Raw genomic sequence first — 22,453 nt, forward strand, 5'->3', positions numbered from 1 at the left:
ATTCTCTATTAGAAGGGGAATGGGAGTTCGCGGATTTCCTTAGGGGAAGTGTGCCAGTTTTGGATGGCACCTAGGGTAGGCTCCAGGATGCAACACAAGATGGGCTCAGTATATGTAAATATGCAATGTGGTCGCCAATCCTACAAGCGTGTTGGCTTGCCCATTAAGTACTTTGTTAACATCCGGCCTAACAGTTCTGTTTATATTCTCGTTCTTTCAATTCGTTTGTGGATAATAAGGTGTCGTCATTCGGTGCTTTGCTTTTAAGATCACAATGTATACCTTAACAATCTTTAAAAGGAAGTTTAGTTTATTATTTAATAGGAGCTCTTTAAATGCTCCATAGTTAGTAAAGATCTCCTTATGTAAGAACCTTGCTAATATCTGTTTTTTATATCCAGCAAAGTCTTTGCAACTACCTATCCTGTTATATAATCGACTACTATTATAATCCATCGATTCCTATTTGTTGTGAACTCAGGGGAAATGGGGCATAGGGAGCTATTCTATCAGCTACAGACCAACTAGCCTAATTAGGAAGTAGATGTCATTCAGTGGAAACACCAGGAATCGCAGTATCTCAACCAACTGAGCCTACTAAGCGGTTCCCTATATTCTCATTGAGGTGTTCACTTATCTAAAGGATTGAGGGGTAGAATGGGTCGGTAGATATTTCCTCACCGCCAAGTCGGGCGGATTATAGTGTTTCCATAACACTATTTAAAGATGTTAGAAGCTGTCTAATAGTTAAGGTTTACACCCTATTATGTCAGGATTCGGGTTCTGCCTCCCTCCACCGCCTGTAGATAGTTTAGTTCTGACCTCGCGTCGCTCTGTTTACAAGTTCTTCAAGCGATGTCTTCGTCAAAATAGAATCCAGTTGTTCCGCCATGCTCACGCCGTGACATTGTACTTGCTTCCCTAATATCATATTTGGCTCGGATCCTGCGATGGTCCTTGCATAGACATGTTCTGGTACGAGCTTTACTAGGAGTGCTTTTTTTTGTTGTATAGTTATATATCTAGTCTGCTAATTTATTACTGGATTTATTAACCTTAACCAGTCTCGTCCTAGGATTAGATTATGTATGTCCGTGTTTACCTCCTAAGCAAAGATTATACCACACTATTCCCCGATGTATGTCACAGGTAGGCCTCTGCACGGGACCGCAAAACCGCGCCCGGACCGGACCAGACCAGACCGCAGCGGTCTTTGGTCCTTACCCTTGGGACCGTGGTGCGGTCCGGTCTGGTCTTGCGGTCCTACAAACAAGACAAACATCGAAACCTGATAATATGCATATTTTATGTAGAATCTGTCTGTATTTTTAAGTATTTTGATTTTAGCTTAGTTTACTTTTAGAAGGTTAAATAATAATATTTATTAAACATGTACTATTCTGCCGAAGTAGCTTTTTATCTTTATTTGCACTAATTATATACAAAATCTTTATCTTGTCTCAAATGCTTTGGAACGTGCCCTAAGAAACATCTCTAAGTATAACTCTCTTCCTGTAGGTGGCTATTATTAGGTAGAGGAACCTCGTCCTGATTAGTGTTTTTAGTTAAATAAGATTATCTAATATAATATCTACCCTTCTCTTCCCAAGCACATGCTCACTAGAAGATTGGGTGCCTTTAGCAGTAGATAGATCTTCCTTATTATTACTAATAGAATTAAATTCCTCCTTATTTTTCTCCTGGGTGTCTTTTTGCTCTTTTCTTACTTGCTTCTCTTGAGTAGAAAGATACTCTTCGACTAGGGCAAGCTGCTCGGACTCTATATTAAATTTTATTGTACACATGAACATTATTAACTCCTTGATTGTCTGCGGCTTTAGTGACCCACGGCGGTAGTGGCAAATATCACAAGCGGAGTTAAATAACCGCTCTATGCCAGAGCCACTGGCTGGTGTTGTAAGGATATCTTGGGTAAGGCTTGCTAGAATAGGGTATTTATTTTAATGCTCCTTTTAGTATACCCAGGGGTTGCCTGTACAGTACCTAGTAAGGTTAGTACAAAAGAATAGGTATACAAGTAATAAAAATAAAAAAGGTTAGCTTACTACTTCTAAGATACCATGTAAGCTTATTACTTGCAGTTATTATTAGCTATAGAAACACAGCAGGCGTTACAAGCATATTAATATTAGAGATGTTGTTACTTGTAGGCTGGATAGTTAATATAGTCTATGACTTTTTTGTGGTGTTGCTGGTAAGGCTGGATATAATTTTTAAGGGACTTCTTGTAGCACGGCCCCAGTAAGGCTCCTATTCTAATATTAAAAAAACTCGAGTTTATTCTGCGGTCCCAAGATAGTCCCAATTGCATAGAGATCACTAGGAATTTTATCGGTCTTTTTATAATACTCTGCAAGCTTCTCTCGCGTAGTATCTAGTGCTGACTTTATTACTTTTTTTTTCTAGCTAACTCTTTTTCAAGCTAGCTGTGCTTTTGCCTTCTTAATATAAGTAAACAAAGTATTGTAAATACCAAAGATATTATAAATAATAATATCTGTGGTTGTTAAAAAAAGAAGAAGTAAATTAGAAGAAGGGTTAAGTAATTAATAAAAAATAGTTAACCTGTTACTATTTATCCTTATTTATCTTTATACTAGTAAGGTTAAATTCGATGCAGAAGTTATTAAAGGCAGACTGTAATTATCAGGCACGGCGAAGTATAAGAAACGTTAAATTCCAGCGTGTTTAAATATCTTGTATTAGTATAAGCTTTGGCTCTTTTGTCTGGAGTGCTATAAAGCTCTCACGGTATTAGGGACTTCTGTTGATATAGACCGCTACTTTCCGAATCTAAAAAATAGTAAGTAATTAGTTAAGTAAAAAAAAAAAAAATAGTTATACCTTATTTAAAGTATCCACGATCTTTTTATTCTCCTGCCGGGCTTTATTCCCTCCCTTAATTCATTTTATCTTTTTCTTATTATTCCGCGGGTTTGCATCCATCTGACCAAGCAGCTCTTTTAGACTAAGCTGTATAATATGTGCGATACAAGGTATCCAAATAACTAGTATATAACTAGGTAGCTCGAGGGATTTAAGCGCCTCTTAGAGACTACCTAGTAACGTACTGTTATTAGATGTGTTATTAGTAGTAATAGTTAATACCTAATTAGTAATCCAATATCTCTCAAGAAGATCAAGCAGAATAGTGCTTAGATAGGCGCCTGTATACAAGCCATGTAGTGGTTTAAAGCTAAGTAAAATCTCGCGGTAGTTCCACTCTTGGTCAAGAAAATAGCCTGTTATTGCTATAAAGGCTTGTAAAAAAGGTAAGGTCCAGCAATTTAATATAATAAAAGCTTAGCACCCTCGGGGAGCTTTTTAAAAAAGTATATTGGCGCTGTCCCACTATTTCTTTAAAGGTGCCGGCGGACTGTGGTTGCAGCAGGGATTTTAGGGAAGGAGGGAGCAAGCCGCGCCATTTTAAAAAGGGCATGGAATTCAGGATGCTCAACAAGTTAAAAGGGTAGCTGCAAGGCAGCTATAAAGGTAATTAACTTTTCCATCCAAGCTTGCGGCGTGAATAAAGTTTTCCGAGAAGCTAGGTATGCCTAGGGAGGGGATTTTAAAATATTAGTAAAAGTAATAATAAAAAATATAATATATATACCCTATTTTTAATTATTTTTCTAATATCTTGTAACTAATTCGTTCCTTTCCAACAGATTACTGCTTGCGAATAATGTTTATTTATAGTAGACATTCCCCGGTGGCAATTAGTAGGATAGACAAGGATATAATTACAGTTCTTGCACATTACCTTAGGGGATCCATCCTAGATAGCAGCGACCTGGTGGAAGTAGTCCCAGTAATCTGCGTTGCATTTACCTTTAAAAATATTCTGTTTTGTCTTACTTCTATACTCTGTTTTAAACCACCATGCAACAAAATCCTTATTTACTATTTTTATCTAAAGGATATAAAGCTTCTTGTTTGAAGGGCCAACATGTTCGAGTATTATAGGGATTGGAGGAGGAGCTACCAGTCAGGAAAAATTAGCTTTAAAATTAGAATTTGGTGTTTCGCGGCCGTCGAGATTAAATAACCTGTTAGATGTAAAGAAGGAGAGAGTATTTATTAAATTATTTTTAAACACTAAGAAGGGATAGTGGTCAGAGAACTAAGAGGCCTGGCTCTGTGCCATTTTAACAAATAAGTATATAATAAAAAGGAAAAAAAGAAAAAAAAGCAGACTTACCAGATTATTTGTAGCTCACAGAAAGGAATAAGTAAAAAATTCTCAGGGAAGGTATCTAGTAGCAGATTATAGATAGATCAAATTGTACAGAGTATTTTATATAGTAATTAGCTGGCACGGCCCACTTTGCTGCGGTCTATTAGGATTAAGACCGCAAAGACCGCAAAGACTGCAAAAGACCACTATACCCGCGTAGGACCGCAGAAAGACCGCAGAAAAGACCAAACACCATATAAATAAGAACTTTTAGTAAATATTAAACAAGAGGGAAATAGTAGGACTCCAAAGAAGTAGTTTAAGGAGATACTCTTAGACAGTTTGGAAGTTGTGGGGCCCAAGCCCACAAGTTCCAAACAGGAGAGAAGATAATATTTCTGTCACGGACCTGACCTTGCTATAGTATGCTGAGCTTAATAACCATTTAGTTATTAATTTGCGCCTTTTGGCTTTCAAAATATATATTTGCCACCCTATACAATCCACTAACTACTCCTTCGATCTGAACACACCACCAGAACTTAAAACACATAATAGTCTTAGCAGGGTTGGATATTTTAGATATTAAATATTTTATTAATAAGTGTATTTCATCTACTTTATGGTAGTTAGTGCTGAATTACCATAAATATTAAGGTAAATAACGAAACAGTGTTTAATAACAGTAAAAAGGAAGATGAATCATCGATTTATACAGCTAAAAAGGGAAGGTCTTGGCAATTTTATGCAATTGCGGTTCACTGTGGTGAAGACCGCAAGGGACCGCGGGGACCGCGGTGCGGTCCTAGCCTATCATTTGGGACCGGAAGACCGTACGGTCCGGTCCTTGGTCCTTGACCTTAGGACCGGGACCGCACCATGCAGAGGCCTAGTCACAGGCTGAACCTGTAACATACTATATAGGGCGCTAGATGCGACTGATCTTCGATCAGTCGTCTTGTACCTTTTATATGGTCAAGTAGTTTTATCTCTACTAGCGCAGAGACAACCAAACCATCACAATGTAAATAGGTATATAGACCTTATATATTGCGTATGCAATATCGCTCATCACACGGCCGGTTATGTAGGAGACTGGACGAGGTAGTAGAACACTATGAGCTGTAAGGACAGTCGAATAGGGACGGGGGCCCCAGGGGCCGCCGTGATGGCGGCCCTGGGGAGAGCTGAGGGAAGTCTATTGAGTCTTCTGAATGAATGTATTGCCTAAGCTATCCTTGAAGTCCTCTGTCTCTCTCTCTGGTCTGCTACTTAAGGTAGCAGACCGCTATTTAACCTAGTGTCTGCCAAGGTCTTCCAGTGCACTGCCGTGGGATCCCATATCATACGATCTGGGATCGTATGATGTGGGATCGTGTCTTCGGAGTGCCTACGTGTTGGAGCCATATTCGTCAGGCACTATACATCTTAGTCATCCGGGATGATATCCCCCTCACTTAGCTGCAACTCCGCCCCGGAGTTGCCAAGACGGAGCGATCAGCCTCCGGCTTTGTTGATATCGGTCCGATGGTGCGAGTACCTCACCAGCATCCAACAATGGGGTTAATCCTTTGTCATAGTCTGGTACTATGTCGAATCCGTCGCTTTTAAGGTTGATTAGCGAGGATCTGATTGGTCTAGATCAACAAAGCAGTCAAGTTATTATAGATCCATTGCAATGGGATTCTTGCGCCAGTCAGATTGCAACGGTCATGTCAAAGGGTTATCGAATCGCGCTAGTAGGAAGCGAGGTTGATTGTTATCACCAGATCAACCGTTTGTTGTTCTTCAGGTATAAATAGAACCTTTTATACTTCGCTAGTTAGTTATCGTACCCATTGTTCTTCCATGCCTTGTCGTCCTTAAGGCTGTTCGTTGACTTAAGCTGGTTTAATCGATTCCTTTCCGTTTTCGAACTGTTGTGTCTTCCTCCTATCAGGTATGTATATAATCCCGCTTGTTTTAACATGTCTTACTCGCAGTAGCATGGGGTTACGATTCCAAGCCGTCAAGCAGTGATCGATGCCTACACTGATAGTAAGTGTGCCTTCTTCTTCGTACTTTGCAGCTAACTCCCCTTAGTCTGTCTCTTTCCTTTAACTGCGACCGATGTGAGCGTTCTCCGGTTGGTCGATTGGGGTCGTGAGGTCAACTGGGCGTCCGACAAGAAGGGTAAGCTGGTACTAAAGATAATTAAGACTGCGCAATAACAGAGCGCCTTGATTTTACACGAGCGTGGTCTGCTTTCAGAAGCTTGTTCGTCGTGCACTACCGGCGGAACATTTTAGTCGTGCGTCGCTCTTCCGGTGCTTAAGGAAGCTGCTTCTTACTCTGGTGCCTGTTTAAACTACATTTGGAACGGTCGCGGTTCTCGGTGCACTCTTCGCACCAGAACCTCCTGCAATGCTTGGAATGCTAATATAGATTAGTAAGTCCCTTATAGTTCCCTTTTTACTCGTCCTAATCTTGCTAGGTCGATACTTGAAAAAGGTGGTTATCTGCGGTCTCTTGGTTATCGTGACACTCTTTGTGATTTCTCCTCGCCTGTGTCTATCCATTTATCCGATTCGTTCCTCTCGGCGTTTTCCTCGAAAGCCTCGGCTTCTATGACTCCTTCGAAGCGCCCTCATAGCGCAGATTCTGATGTCGAAGTTGTTGATACTCCCTTAAACTCGTCTAGGACTCCTGCTATGGTTAGGCGTTCTGATCGGCTTCAGAAATCTCCTACTGCTGGTGCGTCAACCGGTCCTTCCTATATTTTGTTTGGTTCTAGGAAGGGTCGTCTCTTCGATCCAAGTAATACTGGTCAGTCGTCGACGCCTTTTCGCTCAAAGAAGAGTTCTCTTGATGGCGATTTCGTGCCCTGGTCGGTCCCTAAGAATGCTTGGGATAATATTAAAACTCTGGAGATTATTCGCATGGAGCTTCGTCGCTACCTTTACATTGTTAACAACCGCATCGAAGCTCTAAATCCTAGAGAGCCTTCTCCTAATACGTTTTGGGACACCGTAGCAGAGTCCTATAAGGATATTGAGGTTGGGTTGGAACTGGATAAGTTAAAAGGTTTGTAGTTTTATTATATTCAGCTGGTAATAGAATTTTGCTTTGTATCCTAGCAGATAAATACCTCTTTGTTCGGGATTTGCGTAGCTTCTTCGTGGACAGTAATTAGTTGTGAGATTAGACTATTGCTATCGCAATTATACTAATCCGATTTCTCCTGGTAAGACGGTATCACCACTGCGAATAGTCCTTTAAAGTCAATGTCTCTGGCGTCCCTTCGACTGCTTAACTTCTCCGTTCCTTTACCTGGTATACCTTCCCAAGTCTTATTATCTAAATCAGTCAAGTCTGCACTTTCAACGGCTTCCGTGGCAGGCTTTGTTCTACGTCGCGTGGAGCAGCTAACTCCCACCGGTGTTTGTTTACCAACGCGCCCTTTTTCTTCTGCTCAAGGTAAGGCTTCCTCGCGTTGGGTTGGTAAACCTCCTTCCCCTCCTTAAACAAAGCATACTCCTGAACGCTTACAACCGTCCTATTTCTTCTAAGTTCTTTCCGACAACTCGTTATATAACGGCGGGGATGGTTTATCCTGTTCAAGGACCTGTCGAACTTTAACCGGCTGTTGAAGTGTAAGTCCTTTTTTTTTAGCTTTTGATTTAAAGCTGCTGACATCCAAAGCTTCGTGGGGTCCTTATCAATCCCTGCTTTGACCAAACGTTGACTATTTATTAATGTGTGGACTCGGTGTTCCACCGGGTTCCTCTAACACGTACGTCCCCAAAGGATGTCTTTTAACAATCTTGTATAGTCCGAACCATTTACTCTAAAACTTCTGCGGTGTTTCGTTCCGTACTAACACCCATTCTCCTTTGTCTAGACGGTCCTTCGTGACTAGCGTGTCCCGGATCAGGTTCTAACAGATCGCGTGTGCCAAGAGTTTTTGTTTGCTTGCGCACGTGCATGCATAACGCGCTGTATACAATCCTTGCTGCTTGATGTCTTCGTTGAGTCGCCGTCTTCTGGAAGACGCGGCTCTAGCCCATAAAGGAGGTAGAAAGGACTCCTCTTTGTTTGCTTCTGCATGTGTATGCGTGCTGCGAACACTGCAAGGGCTAAGTACTTATCCCACAAGCGTGTTGGCTTGCCTATTAAGTACTTTGTTAACATCCGGCCTAACAGACTGTTTATATTCTCGTTCTTTCCATTCGTTCGTGGATAATAAGGTGTTGTTGTTTAGTGCTTTGCTTTTAAGATTGTAATATACACCTTAACAATCTTCGAAAGGAAGTTTGGTCTGTTGTCTAATAGGAGCTTTTTAAATACTTTATAGTTAGTAAAGATCTCCTCGTGTAAAAACCTTGCTAATATCTTATCTTTTATATCCGGCAGAGCCTTCGCAACTACCTATCCTGTTGCATAATCGACTGCTGTTATAATCCATTGATTCCTATTTAGAGTTGTTGGAAGCCGTCTGATAAGGTCTACACCCTATTACTTGAACGGTTGCATTCCTTCCCGCACAAGATGCTGCGGGCGTTCTCTCTCCAAGCCTTTACAAAGACTATTTAAAGTCTGACAGTTCGGGCAATGCTTCAGAGCTTCTTTAATATTTTTCCGCATTGTTGGCCACCAGGCACGATTGCCTATGGCTCCTAGTAAGGCTGGATATCCAAGATGTCCGTAATCACGGTGCATTCTATTCGTGAAGTCCTTTTAAAAGGAACTTCTAAGTATGGCGCGTTACCGTTGTCTGTTTTACAATATAATTGTTCGTGACATAATTTAGGAGCGGTCGACGCGTTTTGCTTACCCCGCGGATATGGAGCAAGATATAGTCTCTCCTCCCGCAGTTTAAAATCCTCTGCCGTGGTTTCAACTGCCTTCCGCAATCATGATTTAAGTGGAATTTGCTTGTCTCGCAAGTATATAATTATTGCTAGGTACTATTCTCTTTCCAAGACATTCCCAATACTACAAATCCTTGTCTGACTCTGCTTCTCCCACGCATCTAGTGCGTTAAGAAAAAGCTTAGGTTACTTAGCTATTTTTGCCGGTACGTCCTTAACCAGGTCAGGCCGGCGGCTAATAGCATCTGGTACAACTGCTTTGGAGCCTTTTTAATATCGAATTTAAATATTATACATCTAGAACTCTTTTACCTATCACGCAAGACGTTTAGAATATTTCTTCGTGTCTGTAAGGTACTGCAAGCTTTCGTGGTCCGTAACCACAGTTATCGGTTGTCTATTATTAATATAATAATCCCATCGACGAAGCGCTTCCTTAATTGCGAGCAATTCCTTTTCTTGTGTCGGATAGTTCTGTTCTGCACCAAGTAGTTTTTGGCTGTTATACACAACAACCCGAAATACTCCATTCTTGTTTTACTAGAGTAGTACTATACCAATCGCTCTATTTAATGCATCAGTTTTAATTTTATATAGCCGTGTTAGATTTGCAATAATTAATACTAGTGCCTCTGTCATCTTCTTCTTTAAGTTATTAAATGCAAGTTAACAAAGCACTATTTATTAAATAGGTCGAAACTTCTTCTTTCTTAAGGTTTTATCTAATTCCTTAAGTAGCTCGTGAAGGGGTACGCATATCCGTGCGAATCCCTTAATAAACTGGTAATAATAGGTAGCTAGACCTAGGAACTGTCGTACCTTATGAACATTTGTCGGAATAGGCCAGTCCCTAATAGCATCTATTTTTGCAAGTACCGGTCGAATTTCACCGTTACCAATTATGTGGCCGCAGAATTCTAACTACTGTTGTCTAAACTGACATTTCGAACCCTTTGCATAGAGTTTATGTTCTGCTAACCTTTTAAAAACTTGTCGTACATGTTCTGCATGCTCTTCTTCTGTATCTAAGAAGATTAAGATATTGTCGAGATACACCACAACAAATTCGAAATTTCTCAGGATGTCGTTTATTAATATTTAAAAGCTAGCTGGAGCATTACATAGCCCAAACGGCATCGCTAGAAATTCGAACTTTCCGAATAATATATTAAACATGGTCTTTGGTATTGATACTTCTCCGACGCGTAGCTGCCAGTATCCTGATAGAAGATTAAGCTTTAAGAGATACTTAGCGTTCCCAACTCTATCAATAAGCTCTAGGATCCTTGGCAGAGGATAGGTGTTCTTTACCGTGAGTTTATTTACTGCGCGGTAATCTACATATATTCGCTATAATCCGTCCGGCTTTGTAACTAACACAACTAGTAATCCCCATGGACTCGATAAAGGTCGAATAACTCCCTTAAAAGTAGTTCTTCTACCTGCCGCTTTATCTCCTTGAACTTCTCCGGGGATTGGGGGGGTAAGCGTTGGTGCTGACTGGTAACATGTTTTCTGTATTAATCTCGTGAGTTACTTGTCTTTCTGGTGGTAGTCCAGGTGCTAACTCCTCCCGGAATACTAATTAATATTGCTTTAGAATATCTCGAATCCTTTCCGACCTACACACAGGTTCCTTGGTTTTTTTATCGGCCAGATTATATATAACCATGCTTCTGCACTTTTCTTGTGTATCTCGTGTTGCACTTGCTTCCCTGATATTATATTCAGCTCGGATCCCGCGATGGTCCTCGCATGGACATGTTCTGGTACAAGCTTTACTAGGAGTGCTTTTTTTTATTGTATGGTTATATATCCTGTCCGCCAATCTATCGTTGGATTTATCGACCTTAACCAGTCTTGTCCTAGGATTAGATTGTGTATATCCGTGTCTACCTCCCAAGCAGAGATTATACCGCACCATTCCCCGATGCAAATGGGCACGTGGACCTTGTATATTGCATATATACTACCCTTAGGTAGACGTAGCTTAAGTGGAGGGTGTTTAGTTTGTCTAATTATTGCACTATAAGATAATTGTTCGCATATCTGTCGAGCAACAAATATATAACTTGCACCCAAATTAACTAGTATTCGTGTTAACACAGTTCTGGTAATCCCTAGCAAACCTACAAAGAGATGCGCAGGTTCTTCTATCGCTGCTAGTTCTCCTGGTGGCCATTGCCTTTTAACTTCTTCGTCGGCCTCGTCAGGATCAAGGGTATCGACTAGCGATAGTTCTCTGCTATTGGAAGCCTTTGCCATTCGGTTAACTAGTGCTTCCTTGTTTAGTAACCCTCTTTTTTCCCGGCTCCTGCTCCGAAGTCTTCTTCGTTTCCGGCTTCTTCGAGCTTTTGCCTCCTTGTTATTTCTTAGCCGGGCAGTCGGAGTTCTTATGCTTCGTGCTTCCACAACTAAAACATGCTCGGTGCTTTTTTACACTATTTCTTCCAAGCGGGTGACGATCTTTTTGGAGGGTTTGGGGCAGCTATAACTGCGCTTAGGTCCATTAGTTCTGTGACTTGATTATCTCCAGCTATTGTTAAGTAGTGTCCGGCCAAGGCTACGCCTTGCTTATATATTGCGAACCGTTGTACCACCTTATTATACCTTAAAGGTTGATTTATATCTCTAGCCCACATAGCTTGCAGAGCCGGTTTTGCTCCCGTGACGAACTTCCGGATTAACATAGGCTCGGGAATGTCCTCCTTAACTCTGTCGGCCGCAGTACGCAGCGCTGTGCCATAGCTTTGCACTAAACGGGTTCCTTGCGTACACGCCTCGTATTCTTCCCACCTTCGTGTGTCGCTCAGAATCTCGCCAAAGTTCAGCTCAATCCATTCCTTGAACTGTTCGAAAGAGGTGATTCGGCATGTAGGGTCGCTTCGTGCTTGTTCTCGCGCGGAATACCATCGATCCCGTGCTAAACCCGTCAGACGTTGTGAAGCAATTGTGATTTTGTCGAGATCGGTTGCTTCTTTCTTCGTGATCTGCTGTTTGTTTTCGAAATAGTCTTCAAGGACTATTAACCACTTACAAGCAGCATCCTTAGCATACTTCCCACCGTACATTGGGATAACGCTCAGGTCTGACATTTTCCGACTAGCTTCCTTTGTTTCCCGCGATATGCCTCCCACTGGATCCGAATAACCATCCATCCGTTGACCATGGCCCATTGTCATCTGCTCGAGCCTTCTTATCTGCTCTCGAGAGTTCCGGACTTCTTCCAGCAAGGCACGAAAGTCTGCAGTGTTAAATTCGATTTCTTCCTGTGCGTCGTCCATGGATGCGTTACTTGGGGAAGAAAGGTTCGGAGTAAAGGAGTTGTTAGCTATTCTGTTAAGTGGGCGCACTTCGTCGTTGTTTCGATCAAGCTTCTTGTGTTTCCTTTGAAGAGTTGAGCTGGTTGAGTAAGGAAGCGTCGAGGAGGGGAGAAGGGCCTATTTATGCTTGCTTCCTCCATCCTACCCCCAGTATCGTACGATTCCATATCGTACGATGCTTTGAGCGTGGCCTGCGCTTCTGCCATAAATGCCTTAGCAGTCGGTCGGCTCGCTCACTCCGTGTCCGTATACACCTTATCCGTCCCCTACTCCGGCAAGGGAAGTCGGATCGTGTGAGCAGTCATCTTCCAAGCCAGTACTTGGTCGATTGACCGCATTACAAGCTGTGTTTGCAGCTTCCAGCTTGACATGCTACCAGATGCAATATCGCTCATCACACGGCCGGTTATGTAGGAGACTGGACGAGGTAGTAGAACACTATGAGCTGTAAGGACAGTCGAATAGGGACGGGGCCCCAGGGGCCGCCGTGATGGCGGCCCTGGGGAGAGCTGAGGGAAGTCTATTGAGTCTTCTGAATGAATGTATTGCCTAAGCTATCCTTGAAGTCCTCTGTCTCCTCTCTCTGGTCTGCTACTTAAGGTAGCAGACCGCTATTTAACCTAGTGTCTGCCAAGGTCTTCCAGTGCACTGCCGTGGGATCCCATATCATACGATCTGGGATCGTATGATGTGGGATCGTGTCTTCGGAGTGCCTACGTGTTGGAGCCATATTCGTCAGGCACTATACATCTTAGTCATCCGGGATGACACGTATATACTACCCTTAGGTAGATATAGCTTATGTAGAGGATACTTGGTTTGTCTAATTATTACTCTGTAAGATAATTATTTGTATATCTGTCAAGTAATAAATATGTGACTAGCGCCCGAATTAACTAGTATTTATGTCGGCACAGTTCTGGAAATCCCTAGCAAACCTATAAAGAGATGCGCAGGTTCTTCTATCACTGCTAGTTTTCCTAGTGGGCATTGCCTTTCTACCTTTTTTTATTAGCCTCGTTCGGATCAAGGGTATTAACCAGCGATAGTTCTCTGCTATTAGAAGCCTTTACTATTTGGTTAACTAGTACTTCCTTGTCTAGTAACCCTTTTTTTTCCTGGCTCCTGCTCCGAAGTCTTCTTCGTTTCCGGCTTCCTCGAGCTTTTGCCCCTAGTTGTTTCTTAGCCTGGCATAGGCTGACCGTTGGGAGGGAATCGGGATCCCGAAAGGGTTCAAGTCCCGTCCCATATTCCCAATGGGAATTAAATTTTAATTCCCTTCCCATGCCAAGCTATTCGGGAAGGGATATTCCCATTCCCTCTTATCTTAAAAATCACGTCCTGTTTCCCGTCCCATTTCCCATATGGGAATTTCCCTTGGGAATTAGGATTAGAAAAGGAAATTCCCCTCCCGCTTAGTTAGAGGAAAGGAAATTCCCATTAGGAATATGGGAAGTGGGATATTCCCGATAGAAATGGGAATTTCCCTATAGGATTTTCTTAAATATATCTTGTAACAGATTCAGGTAACAATACTTGACTAGTTTAAACACGGGAGATAAATTATTATTAAAAGGATGTATAATCAAGAACAAAGAAAAGGTAATTGTCAGAATATTAAGATATTACTTAATATTCTAATTACCTAATTAGGAAACTCCTTAATAAACGAGGCTACTAATCCATGCATTAATTAAGCAAACAAAATATTCAAAAAATGCAAGCAACTTAAATTAAAAATCAAGCACCGAATTAAAACCGAACTTGAGCCGAATTTTAGCCGATACTTCAACGAAATATCTCCAAGTTTTTACCAAGAAATATCCGAGGTCTAATATAAAAGCAACCAAAACCCCCCTTCAACAAAAAATGGACAATCATTCTTAAATAATCTTTCAATATCTACCTTCCTAAATAGGAAATCTTCCTAAATAGGAAAGAAAATTGTTCCCTATTATATTATGTATTAATTATATTTTATACTTGTTTAAATATAACTCATCCCTCCACACTATCAATATTATATAATACTATTATAGAATAGTATTTTCAACCTTTTTCCCCTAGGCTAAATCTAAATAGGTATAGCCCATGGTTATTCCCATTCTGGTTAGTCTAGTGGTCCACTTTCCTCCGTCAGTTTCTATTTATTATTAGTAAGCTTAAATGCCTGAAGTGTAGGATTATTGCATTTATTAAAAAACTTAGTAAGAGGACCTTGTAATAGTAATACTCGGATTACCATATTATATATTAAATTTCAGCGAGAAGCAACATCCTGGACCATGTGGAGTGGTGGATTCCGAGATTAGACCTTTTAAAAGAGTTCACAATATTAAAAAGAGGCATTAATTGCATTTATAAGTAGTTAAATCTAAGTAGTTAAGATAGTTAGTATACTATTACTATGCAATATCGCTCATCACACGGCCGGTTAGGTAAGGGACTGGACGAGGTAGTAGAACACTATGAGCTGTAGGGACAGTCGAATAGGGGACGGGGGCCCTGGGGAGGACTGAGGGAATTCTATTGAGTCTTCTGAAGGAATGTATTGCCTAAGCTATCCTTGATGAGTCCTCTGTCTCTCTCGTCTCCGGTCTGCTACTTACGGTAGCAGACCGCTATTTAACCTAATGTCTACCGAGGTCTTCCAGTGCACTGCCGTGGGATGATGTGGGATCGTGTCTTCGGAGTGCCTACGTGTTGGAGCCATATTCGTCAGGCACTATACATCTTAGTCATCCGGGATGACAACTAAATACTACTACTACATCACTATAGCACTTACCTTGTGTAATATCTTTCCAAAAATATCTTTGTGTTTTAAAAGTGTTAATTTAATTCCTTTATTATTAAAAAAAGGAAGGGTCTTATTTAATAATTTAATATTAAGTGCTTGAATAACTCTCTTCGCGACAAGCTGGATAATATAAGCAAGGCAGGGTAGATAGTTTTACTCTGCTAACCAAGATATATTCTTTAAACTTAAAGACTTTAATAATAATTTACATAGAGTTTTATTATTACTAGCATTGTTTGTAGTAATAACTAATAATTAATCCTTAATACCATGTGTGTCTTAAAAAGTTGGAAAATAGTCTTAGTAAAAAAAAGAGCCACTATAAACTCCTGCTAGAGGCTTAAACCCAAGAAAAACCTCCTTCCGCTCCCACCGAGATGTTATATAAGAACTAATAACTCCTAGAAATAAAAAATAATTTGGACTTGTCCATGCATCTAATATTAAGGATATTTTCCCTCGAGATAAATATCCTAACAAGATCTTATCCTAGACTGCCTTAAATTTGCTGTCTAACAGTTTTCGGAGCTTTGTTCGGCGAGGAATATTAATAATTAGATTAAGGAGAGAAAGAAGACTGATAAATTAAGGATATTTAATAGCTTGGAAGGATAGATTCAGTGCAAAAAATGTTTTAAAAATTTATTTAGTAATATTATTATTAGTCTTTGGAGGGATTATGAAAGTACTGTATAATAACTAAAAGTAAGGTTGTTTTTTTTTACTTGTATATTTCCTACTAAAACTGTTACTAAATACTATTACCAAATAATGGGCTGTACTTACTGTAATTATTAATTACTGTAAATTAGGACTCTTTTTTTTTTACACTCCCTGCTTTTAAAATGCTTATTTATTCCAGACGTCCTATTATTATAGTAGATCCCATGCTGAATAATACTCTAATATGTATAGTATTAAAAACAGGCTTTTTAGTATAAAGCTTGGCAAGTTAATTAAACTAATCCTATAAATTATTTTAACTTCTGCTTTTATTCCAGTTCGGGTAAAAGAATTTCTTATTTACCTTGCTATTAAAAATTCCTATACCAGTAGGTGTTTTCTTCCACCACTTTATAAAATTAGAATAGGAGGACTTCTCCCACTTTATATATTTAACACTGTTAATTAATACAGTTTTAATATTTTCAGAGGGTTTAATATAGGATAAAGGTGTGGGGAAGAACTTAGATACTATAGGTTTAAAAATATCCCTTTTAAGGATAAAGCAGAACGCAGAGGCTTAGAAGATATGCTTGAAAAAGGAGTTAATAAAAAATTTTCTAAGTAAAAGCTTAGAGATTGGCTTCTTGATAATAATATTTTGTAACAGTAGAAAGTAACAGTAAGTATATAAATAAATAAAATAAAACCTAATAAAAAAAATTTAAGCAGCAAAGAATAATAAATAGGATAAAAAGTTCTATGGTCGTAAAATCTTAGTAGGAAGCCTGTCTATTATTAGGCCGGGATATATTTATAATCTATTACAAATAGTATTAAACCTTATATAGCCAACGTGTTTTAATAAACACAATTTTTATTAAATAGTCGCGTAATTAGAAGGTACAGAAATAAGTATTTAAGGTTAAAACTAAGATATTTAGGGAAATTAGCTATGGTGTATTCAGAAAACGCGAGAATATTATATATTTAGTGGTATATTTATAAAGTATATTTTAGTCAGTTGTTTTAAAGAGAGATATATATATATATTATATATAGTATTGCATTTAATATTATATAAACCTAGTGCTTTTTATGTTATTTTTATTTTATTTTTGTTTTATTTTTAATTATTCTCTTTTAATAGGAATTTAAACTTATATTATTTTTCTAAGCTTAGGTACGTAATACTTTGCAGTAACAGCCTAATAAAAAATTAAAAAATTGTTAATTTTATACTAAACTAGACTATTAAAAAAAACTTGCCTCGAGTAACTAATTAATAATAATTAGACTTTCCTAATAACCTACTACTTGTCCTTAAATTCTTCCGAGTCCTTACTTTCTTCCCCCAGATACCTTAACTTTACTACCAGAAAATTCTTTATCATCACCCGCCCAAATTGGTTCAATTGGGGATTTCTGGTTATAGAAATTATAAAGTTCTTGATCCAAGGCCTTACTAGAAGCGCTAATTAATTTTAGTTTATCGCGACCGTGTTTTAAAACTTGTTCTTTAAGAGAATTAACCAGGCAGGACTGGCGATGCTTCCAGAATAAAAGAATAGAATCCTAATTAATGTAAGTGTCTTTTCTTAATCTGTTACCAAAGATTATTACCTTTGGGGTGGTTACAGTAGCTGGCTTAGAGGAGATCTTAGCCAAAATCTTGCGAGCTGCTTTATGTTCTTTTTGTAGCTATTACTACTTCTTTCTAAGCCTCTTAAAGCTAAAGCTGCTTTTCATACCACTCTTTGGACCTCTTAGCATTAAACCTCTCTTGCTATAACTGCGCAAGGGATTATCCTCAAGCTGTTGTTTCAGTACTCAGGTGCTGATTTCCTATATATTTCTTAGGCTCCATGGTTGTTACTAAAAGCCGTTACTACATACCAGATTCCAGTTTCCTTAGCTTTTTAAGACAGTCGAATTTCGCTTTGCGTAGATCATGTTTTTCTGCAACTCCTTCTAGGCAGTTTTGCTTGACGACGGTTCCTTGCCTTCACCACTCGTTAACAGTAGATATTTTGCGAGGCATTAGAACTGGTGGTAACAGCGCTTGGTAACAAATATAAAAAAGGGTGATTAAACTGCAAGCTGGAAAATAAAGAAATTAGATGCTAAGAGTAATAGAGGACAGGCTAGGAAAGAATATAAGGTAAGTAAAGAAACAAAGGAGACAAAGAGAAAAAACAATTGGTTGCCTAGGACTTAGTAATAAATAGGTTTTGTTTATTATTTAACTTTCTTACCTCCTTTTACTACTATACATTTTTTATTTACTCTTCTTGCCTTTGTTTCTCCTTTCTTATATCTTTTACCTTTTCTGCATTTTCTTGTTACATTGGTCTGTTACCAGTGATTTTCTTGACAAAATGCCACCAAAAGGTAGAAGGAATACTGGTGGGAAGAGATTACCAGGTCAGATTGCTGGAAAGACTGCTTTAAAAAAGCCCAAGTGTACTTTTATGTGTTTAAGGTAAGGGAAGCTTGACTTTCTTTAGTAACGAAATATAGTAACAGTTTTTAGCCTTTAAAAGGATAACGATGATTTAAACGAGGCTTTTATTAACAGTACAAAGCATGGCATGTTCGCGCGCTGAATGGTTTTAGGAGAATGTGTACTGTGGATATTATACCTTATTAACCAGCGCCTGTCCCAGACCTTTCCAACAGATCCTTCCCAGTAAGTATTAACTAATCTATTTAGTATTATATTTTACTAATAATCGCTTTAGAGTCTGAGCGGGAAATTCGTCACTATGCAGACTAAACTGGCTTTTTATTCCCAAATCTATATTTGGACGCCTTGTCCGTGAAGCCGTGAAAAAAATCAACCCCGAGTTTCGTGTGATACCCCAGGTAATTGATGCTCTGCAGGAAGTTACTAAAATAAGCATAACTATTTGTTTGCCTGTAAGTAACAGTTTCTAGTAACAGTATAACTACTAATTTTAATAGGTTAAATAAACTTACAGTATAAAACTGCAATCTTATGGTTAAGACATGCGTCTTGTTCTCAGATTATCCAGGAATTTTTACAGATGGTTGGCTTGCAACCTCAGGGCCCTTCTAATACCCCCAAAAACTTACTACAAAGAAAAGGGAAGCAATCAAACATATTAATAACAGATTACATGACACTGCGCTTTTCCTTCAAGATGCTGCTACTAGTGGTTATAAAGGTCGTATGCCCCCACAACCATTAACTACATCTTAGATTTTGCAACTTAAGGAGGACAGTCGTCGCCGTGCTCTTTGCTTACCAGAATACTACCAAACAGAATACGAGACATAATTAGCTTTTATCAGGATAATACTGTTACTTAATTTTGTTATAAACCCAGTTATATTATGGTGCATGATTCTGATATTAATTTAGATAAGGATCCCGAATTCGAGGGTGAAATAGACCTTGATAAATCAGAATCAGACTTAGAGTCAAGCTCTAATTTATCAACGGAATTTGGAGAGCAGGGCGACGGTAAGCAGAGCAAAGGTGGGCAAGGCGACAGTAAGCAGGGTAAAAGTGAGCAAAGCAACAGTAAGCAGGGCGAGAGTGAGTAAAGCGACGGTGCATAGGGACAAGGCTAGTAGGTAACAGATTGGTAGGACTGTTCTATGGTGTTTATATTTTATATAAATACTGTTACAAAATTCTGTTACTTTAGTTTATGTTTCATGCCTCACTACTCACTGAATATATGAAGGATTAATAAATGGGTATTATGTACATTAGAAACAAGGTAACAGACTTTAGTAACAGTAAAGGTAGAATCCCAGAAGTTTCCCTTCCCTTGCCAAGACTTTCGGGAAGGGATTCCCATTATATGGGATTCGGGATGGGATATTCCCATTCCCATATACTTAAAAATTCTGGTCCTGTTTGTATCAGGGAGTCCCATGGGATGGGAATCCCTTTAGAAAATAAGAGTATGGGAATTTCCCTCCTAAATTTTTAATGTCCCGAAATAATCCCTTCCCGATCTTGGCACGGGACGGGATATTCCCTTTCCCAAAAATTTCAAAAAAATCGTCCCGATTTTTTGGGAAGGGAATCCCATCCCGATTTCCCATGGGAATTTCCCTTCCCAACGGTCAGCCTACTGTATACTAACTAGTTATACCACAAACCTTGTGGATCCCTCAATTCTTTGCACATCTGCCATAGCCAGCAAAATAATGCGAATAACTGGCTGTGCTGGCCTTTAGCTCCCTCCGCGGCCTGCCCCAAAACTGCAACACTTGCGTGGTGTTGTTTGCGTCCACCCCGTGCTGCTGCAACCGGCGCTGCCATAGTGGCTGGATCTGCTCCTCCCACGGGCTGTACAGTATTACAGCCATCATGGGGACCAATATATCCTTATATACACAGTCAGTTTGTGTTGGATGGCCATCTAATAACTCCCATCGTCGACAGATTGTCTGTGGCAGATAACAGCGGTAACAAGCGGTATATCTGGCGAATGAATCTTGTGCTGGCAACTAGATTAACCCATGCCTTGGCTTTATCGCTTTTGGGCCCACGGCAAAAAGTATAACTCGTGTTCGTTCTGTTCCCGTCCTGCAATGGTGCAAATATAGCACTTTTTCTGCCACGGTGCTATCTCGTGTTTAATAGTTTCCTCGTCTAACCACTGCCGTGCATCTTGCACCTGGCGTTGAATACGGGCGCTGCATGGCGCTGGTCTTGCACCCGTTGGCGCTGGCGTTCGGCGATACTAACAGTGGGCGTGGGATTGGGCGTGGGATTGGGCGTGGGATTGGGGGCGATATTTTGCGTGCTCTGCGGTATAACATGCGATATTACCTGTGTTTTAAACGATTCAGTACTGTCATGGGATTGGGACCGGCGCGTGGGATTTGGTGCGATATTTTGCATGCTCTGCGGTATAATATACGATAATGGAAATAATTCGCCACTACTATGGGAATAGGGACTGCCCGTAGCGCTTATCTCGCGTGGTGGGCTTGTCGTGCTGGCGAGATCGTCCATGCGGGTGTCCGGGGAATATCTGTCTGGGGACATGCAAACCGACTCCTGCGCGAGCCAATCAGCGTCACAGCCATCACATAGTGCCTCCGTGGAATCAATATCCTGACAGTATCGGCGCGTATAGCTATTTACTGTTTTGTCCATGTACACGTCTAATACAAACCGTCGATATCCCACCCCAGGCGCCACCCCGAGATACTCGTCCACTAACTCGCGATCCGCCACGGCCTCTGGCGTCTCCGGCATGGGCTCGTCCCAGCCCTTGGGCTGGATAATAATCGCCTCGCTGCGCTGGCCATCCCGTCCGGCTCGCCCACTTTCCTGCCCGTACTCCAACAACGACCGCGGTGTTCCAATGTGGATAATACTGCGAATGTTGGGGATATCCACACCCATGCCCAATGTACTGGTGGCGGTAATTACTCGCGCCTCGCCCCGGGTAAATCGCTGTAATATAGATGGCTTGTCGACCTGCTTGCTGTAGTACGCCTTGCACGCTAACTCGCGTGCAATCTCCACTACCTAACAGACCACATGGCCGTATACCACCACCTTGCCATCCTTGGCGCGCTGGATTCGCTCGCGGATAAACACGAGCACCGGCTCGCTGGTAAACCACTGCATGGAACGCCGACCCAGCTCGGGCCGCCACACGCGATACACCACGTTGGGACGGCTTGTCCGGTCCCGAAATATATAGACTTGCTCGCGGGAATACTCCATGCGCCGGAATAACTTCGCCTCTAACCGGGGCGGCAACGTGGCAGTTAATAACACTATCTAGGTTCGCGCGTGGTTTAACCGCCCCAGCTGTCGCAACTCGGGTCGGAAATCTGTTTGGTTGTTTAATATCACATGGCATTCGTCGATCACGATCCGGTCTAACCGGCGTGTTTGCTGCAACTGGTTAATAAATATTTAAAAATCCTCCTGCACCGCGGATTCCGGTGTGACCAGTACAATTGTCGCTTTGTCCGGTGGCCTTCGACTATCCCATTTAATGCAGGATATACCTAACTCGCGACAGCGCCGCACTATATTGTTCCGCAATGATATTAACGGCACGACCACAATGGTAGTACCACTGGGCTCGGTAAATGCAGGTAATATAAACAACATGCTTTTTCCCCTCCGGTGCGCATAATAGCGACAACCGGGCTTTTACTATCTTGAATGGCGCGTAACGCCGGTGCTTGGACGCCCCGGAACTGGATATCCTCCTGCCCAGTTATGTGCTGCAATGTGGTGCGCATATCTGCGATATTTAACTGGTGACGTCGAACAACTCGGCCCTCCTCGGCTTCGTCCTCCCATGGTGATCTCTTGCGCTTCCCCAACGGGCTGGGCTCCGCGGCGGATGCAAACCCCAAAACCGGTGCCAATCGGTGCTGGAGAGCCGAAACATTGCACAGCGATGCGCCGTGGTCCCGGGCTGCTCTATAATACCACAGCCGTACACTCCACCCGCCAATTGGGATGAATGCGCCGCCTGCAAATCCGTAATATAGCTTAACCACTGCTCCTCGTCTATACCCTCCTCGGTGTCGGCGTTTAACACAGCCTGCGCCAAGTCTCTCTCCTCCTGCATATTGCTGGCAAACGCGGCAGTGGGTCGCAAAA

General features: G+C 41.0%; 3 protein-coding genes across 3 annotated transcripts; 1 reads left to right on the plus strand and 2 right to left on the minus strand.

Moving 5' to 3' along the window:
• Positions 1-6,804: 6,804 nt before the first annotated feature.
• On the plus strand, positions 6,805-7,370 carry ATNIH1004_005323 (uncharacterized protein; the record flags this gene model as incomplete). Its single annotated transcript, XM_033569977.1, has 2 exons — positions 6,805-7,261; positions 7,318-7,370. The coding sequence occupies 2 exons, from the start codon at positions 6,805-6,807 to the stop codon at positions 7,368-7,370; spliced, it is 510 nt and encodes a 169-aa protein (XP_033426009.1).
• A 4,204-nt stretch (positions 7,371-11,574) lies between these two features.
• On the minus strand, positions 11,575-12,577 carry ATNIH1004_005324 (uncharacterized protein; the record flags this gene model as incomplete). The annotated part of the gene is made up of 3 exons (XM_033569978.1): positions 11,575-11,584; positions 11,659-12,435; positions 12,531-12,577. The coding sequence occupies 3 exons, from the start codon at positions 12,575-12,577 to the stop codon at positions 11,575-11,577; spliced, it is 834 nt and encodes a 277-aa protein (XP_033426010.1).
• A 7,890-nt stretch (positions 12,578-20,467) lies between these two features.
• ATNIH1004_005325 (uncharacterized protein) lies at positions 20,468-22,421 on the minus strand (the record flags this gene model as incomplete). Its single annotated transcript, XM_033569979.1, has 4 exons — positions 20,468-21,304; positions 21,365-21,576; positions 21,999-22,322; positions 22,367-22,421. The coding sequence occupies 4 exons, from the start codon at positions 22,419-22,421 to the stop codon at positions 20,468-20,470; spliced, it is 1,428 nt and encodes a 475-aa protein (XP_033426011.1).
• Between the last annotated feature and the right edge of the window lie 32 nt (positions 22,422-22,453).

The sequence above is a fragment of the Aspergillus tanneri genome (genome assembly GCF_003426965.1).
Source record: "Aspergillus tanneri strain NIH1004 chromosome Unknown AapTan_4_pilon_pilon_pilon, whole genome shotgun sequence".
NCBI lineage: Eukaryota > Fungi > Ascomycota > Eurotiomycetes > Eurotiales > Aspergillaceae > Aspergillus > Aspergillus tanneri.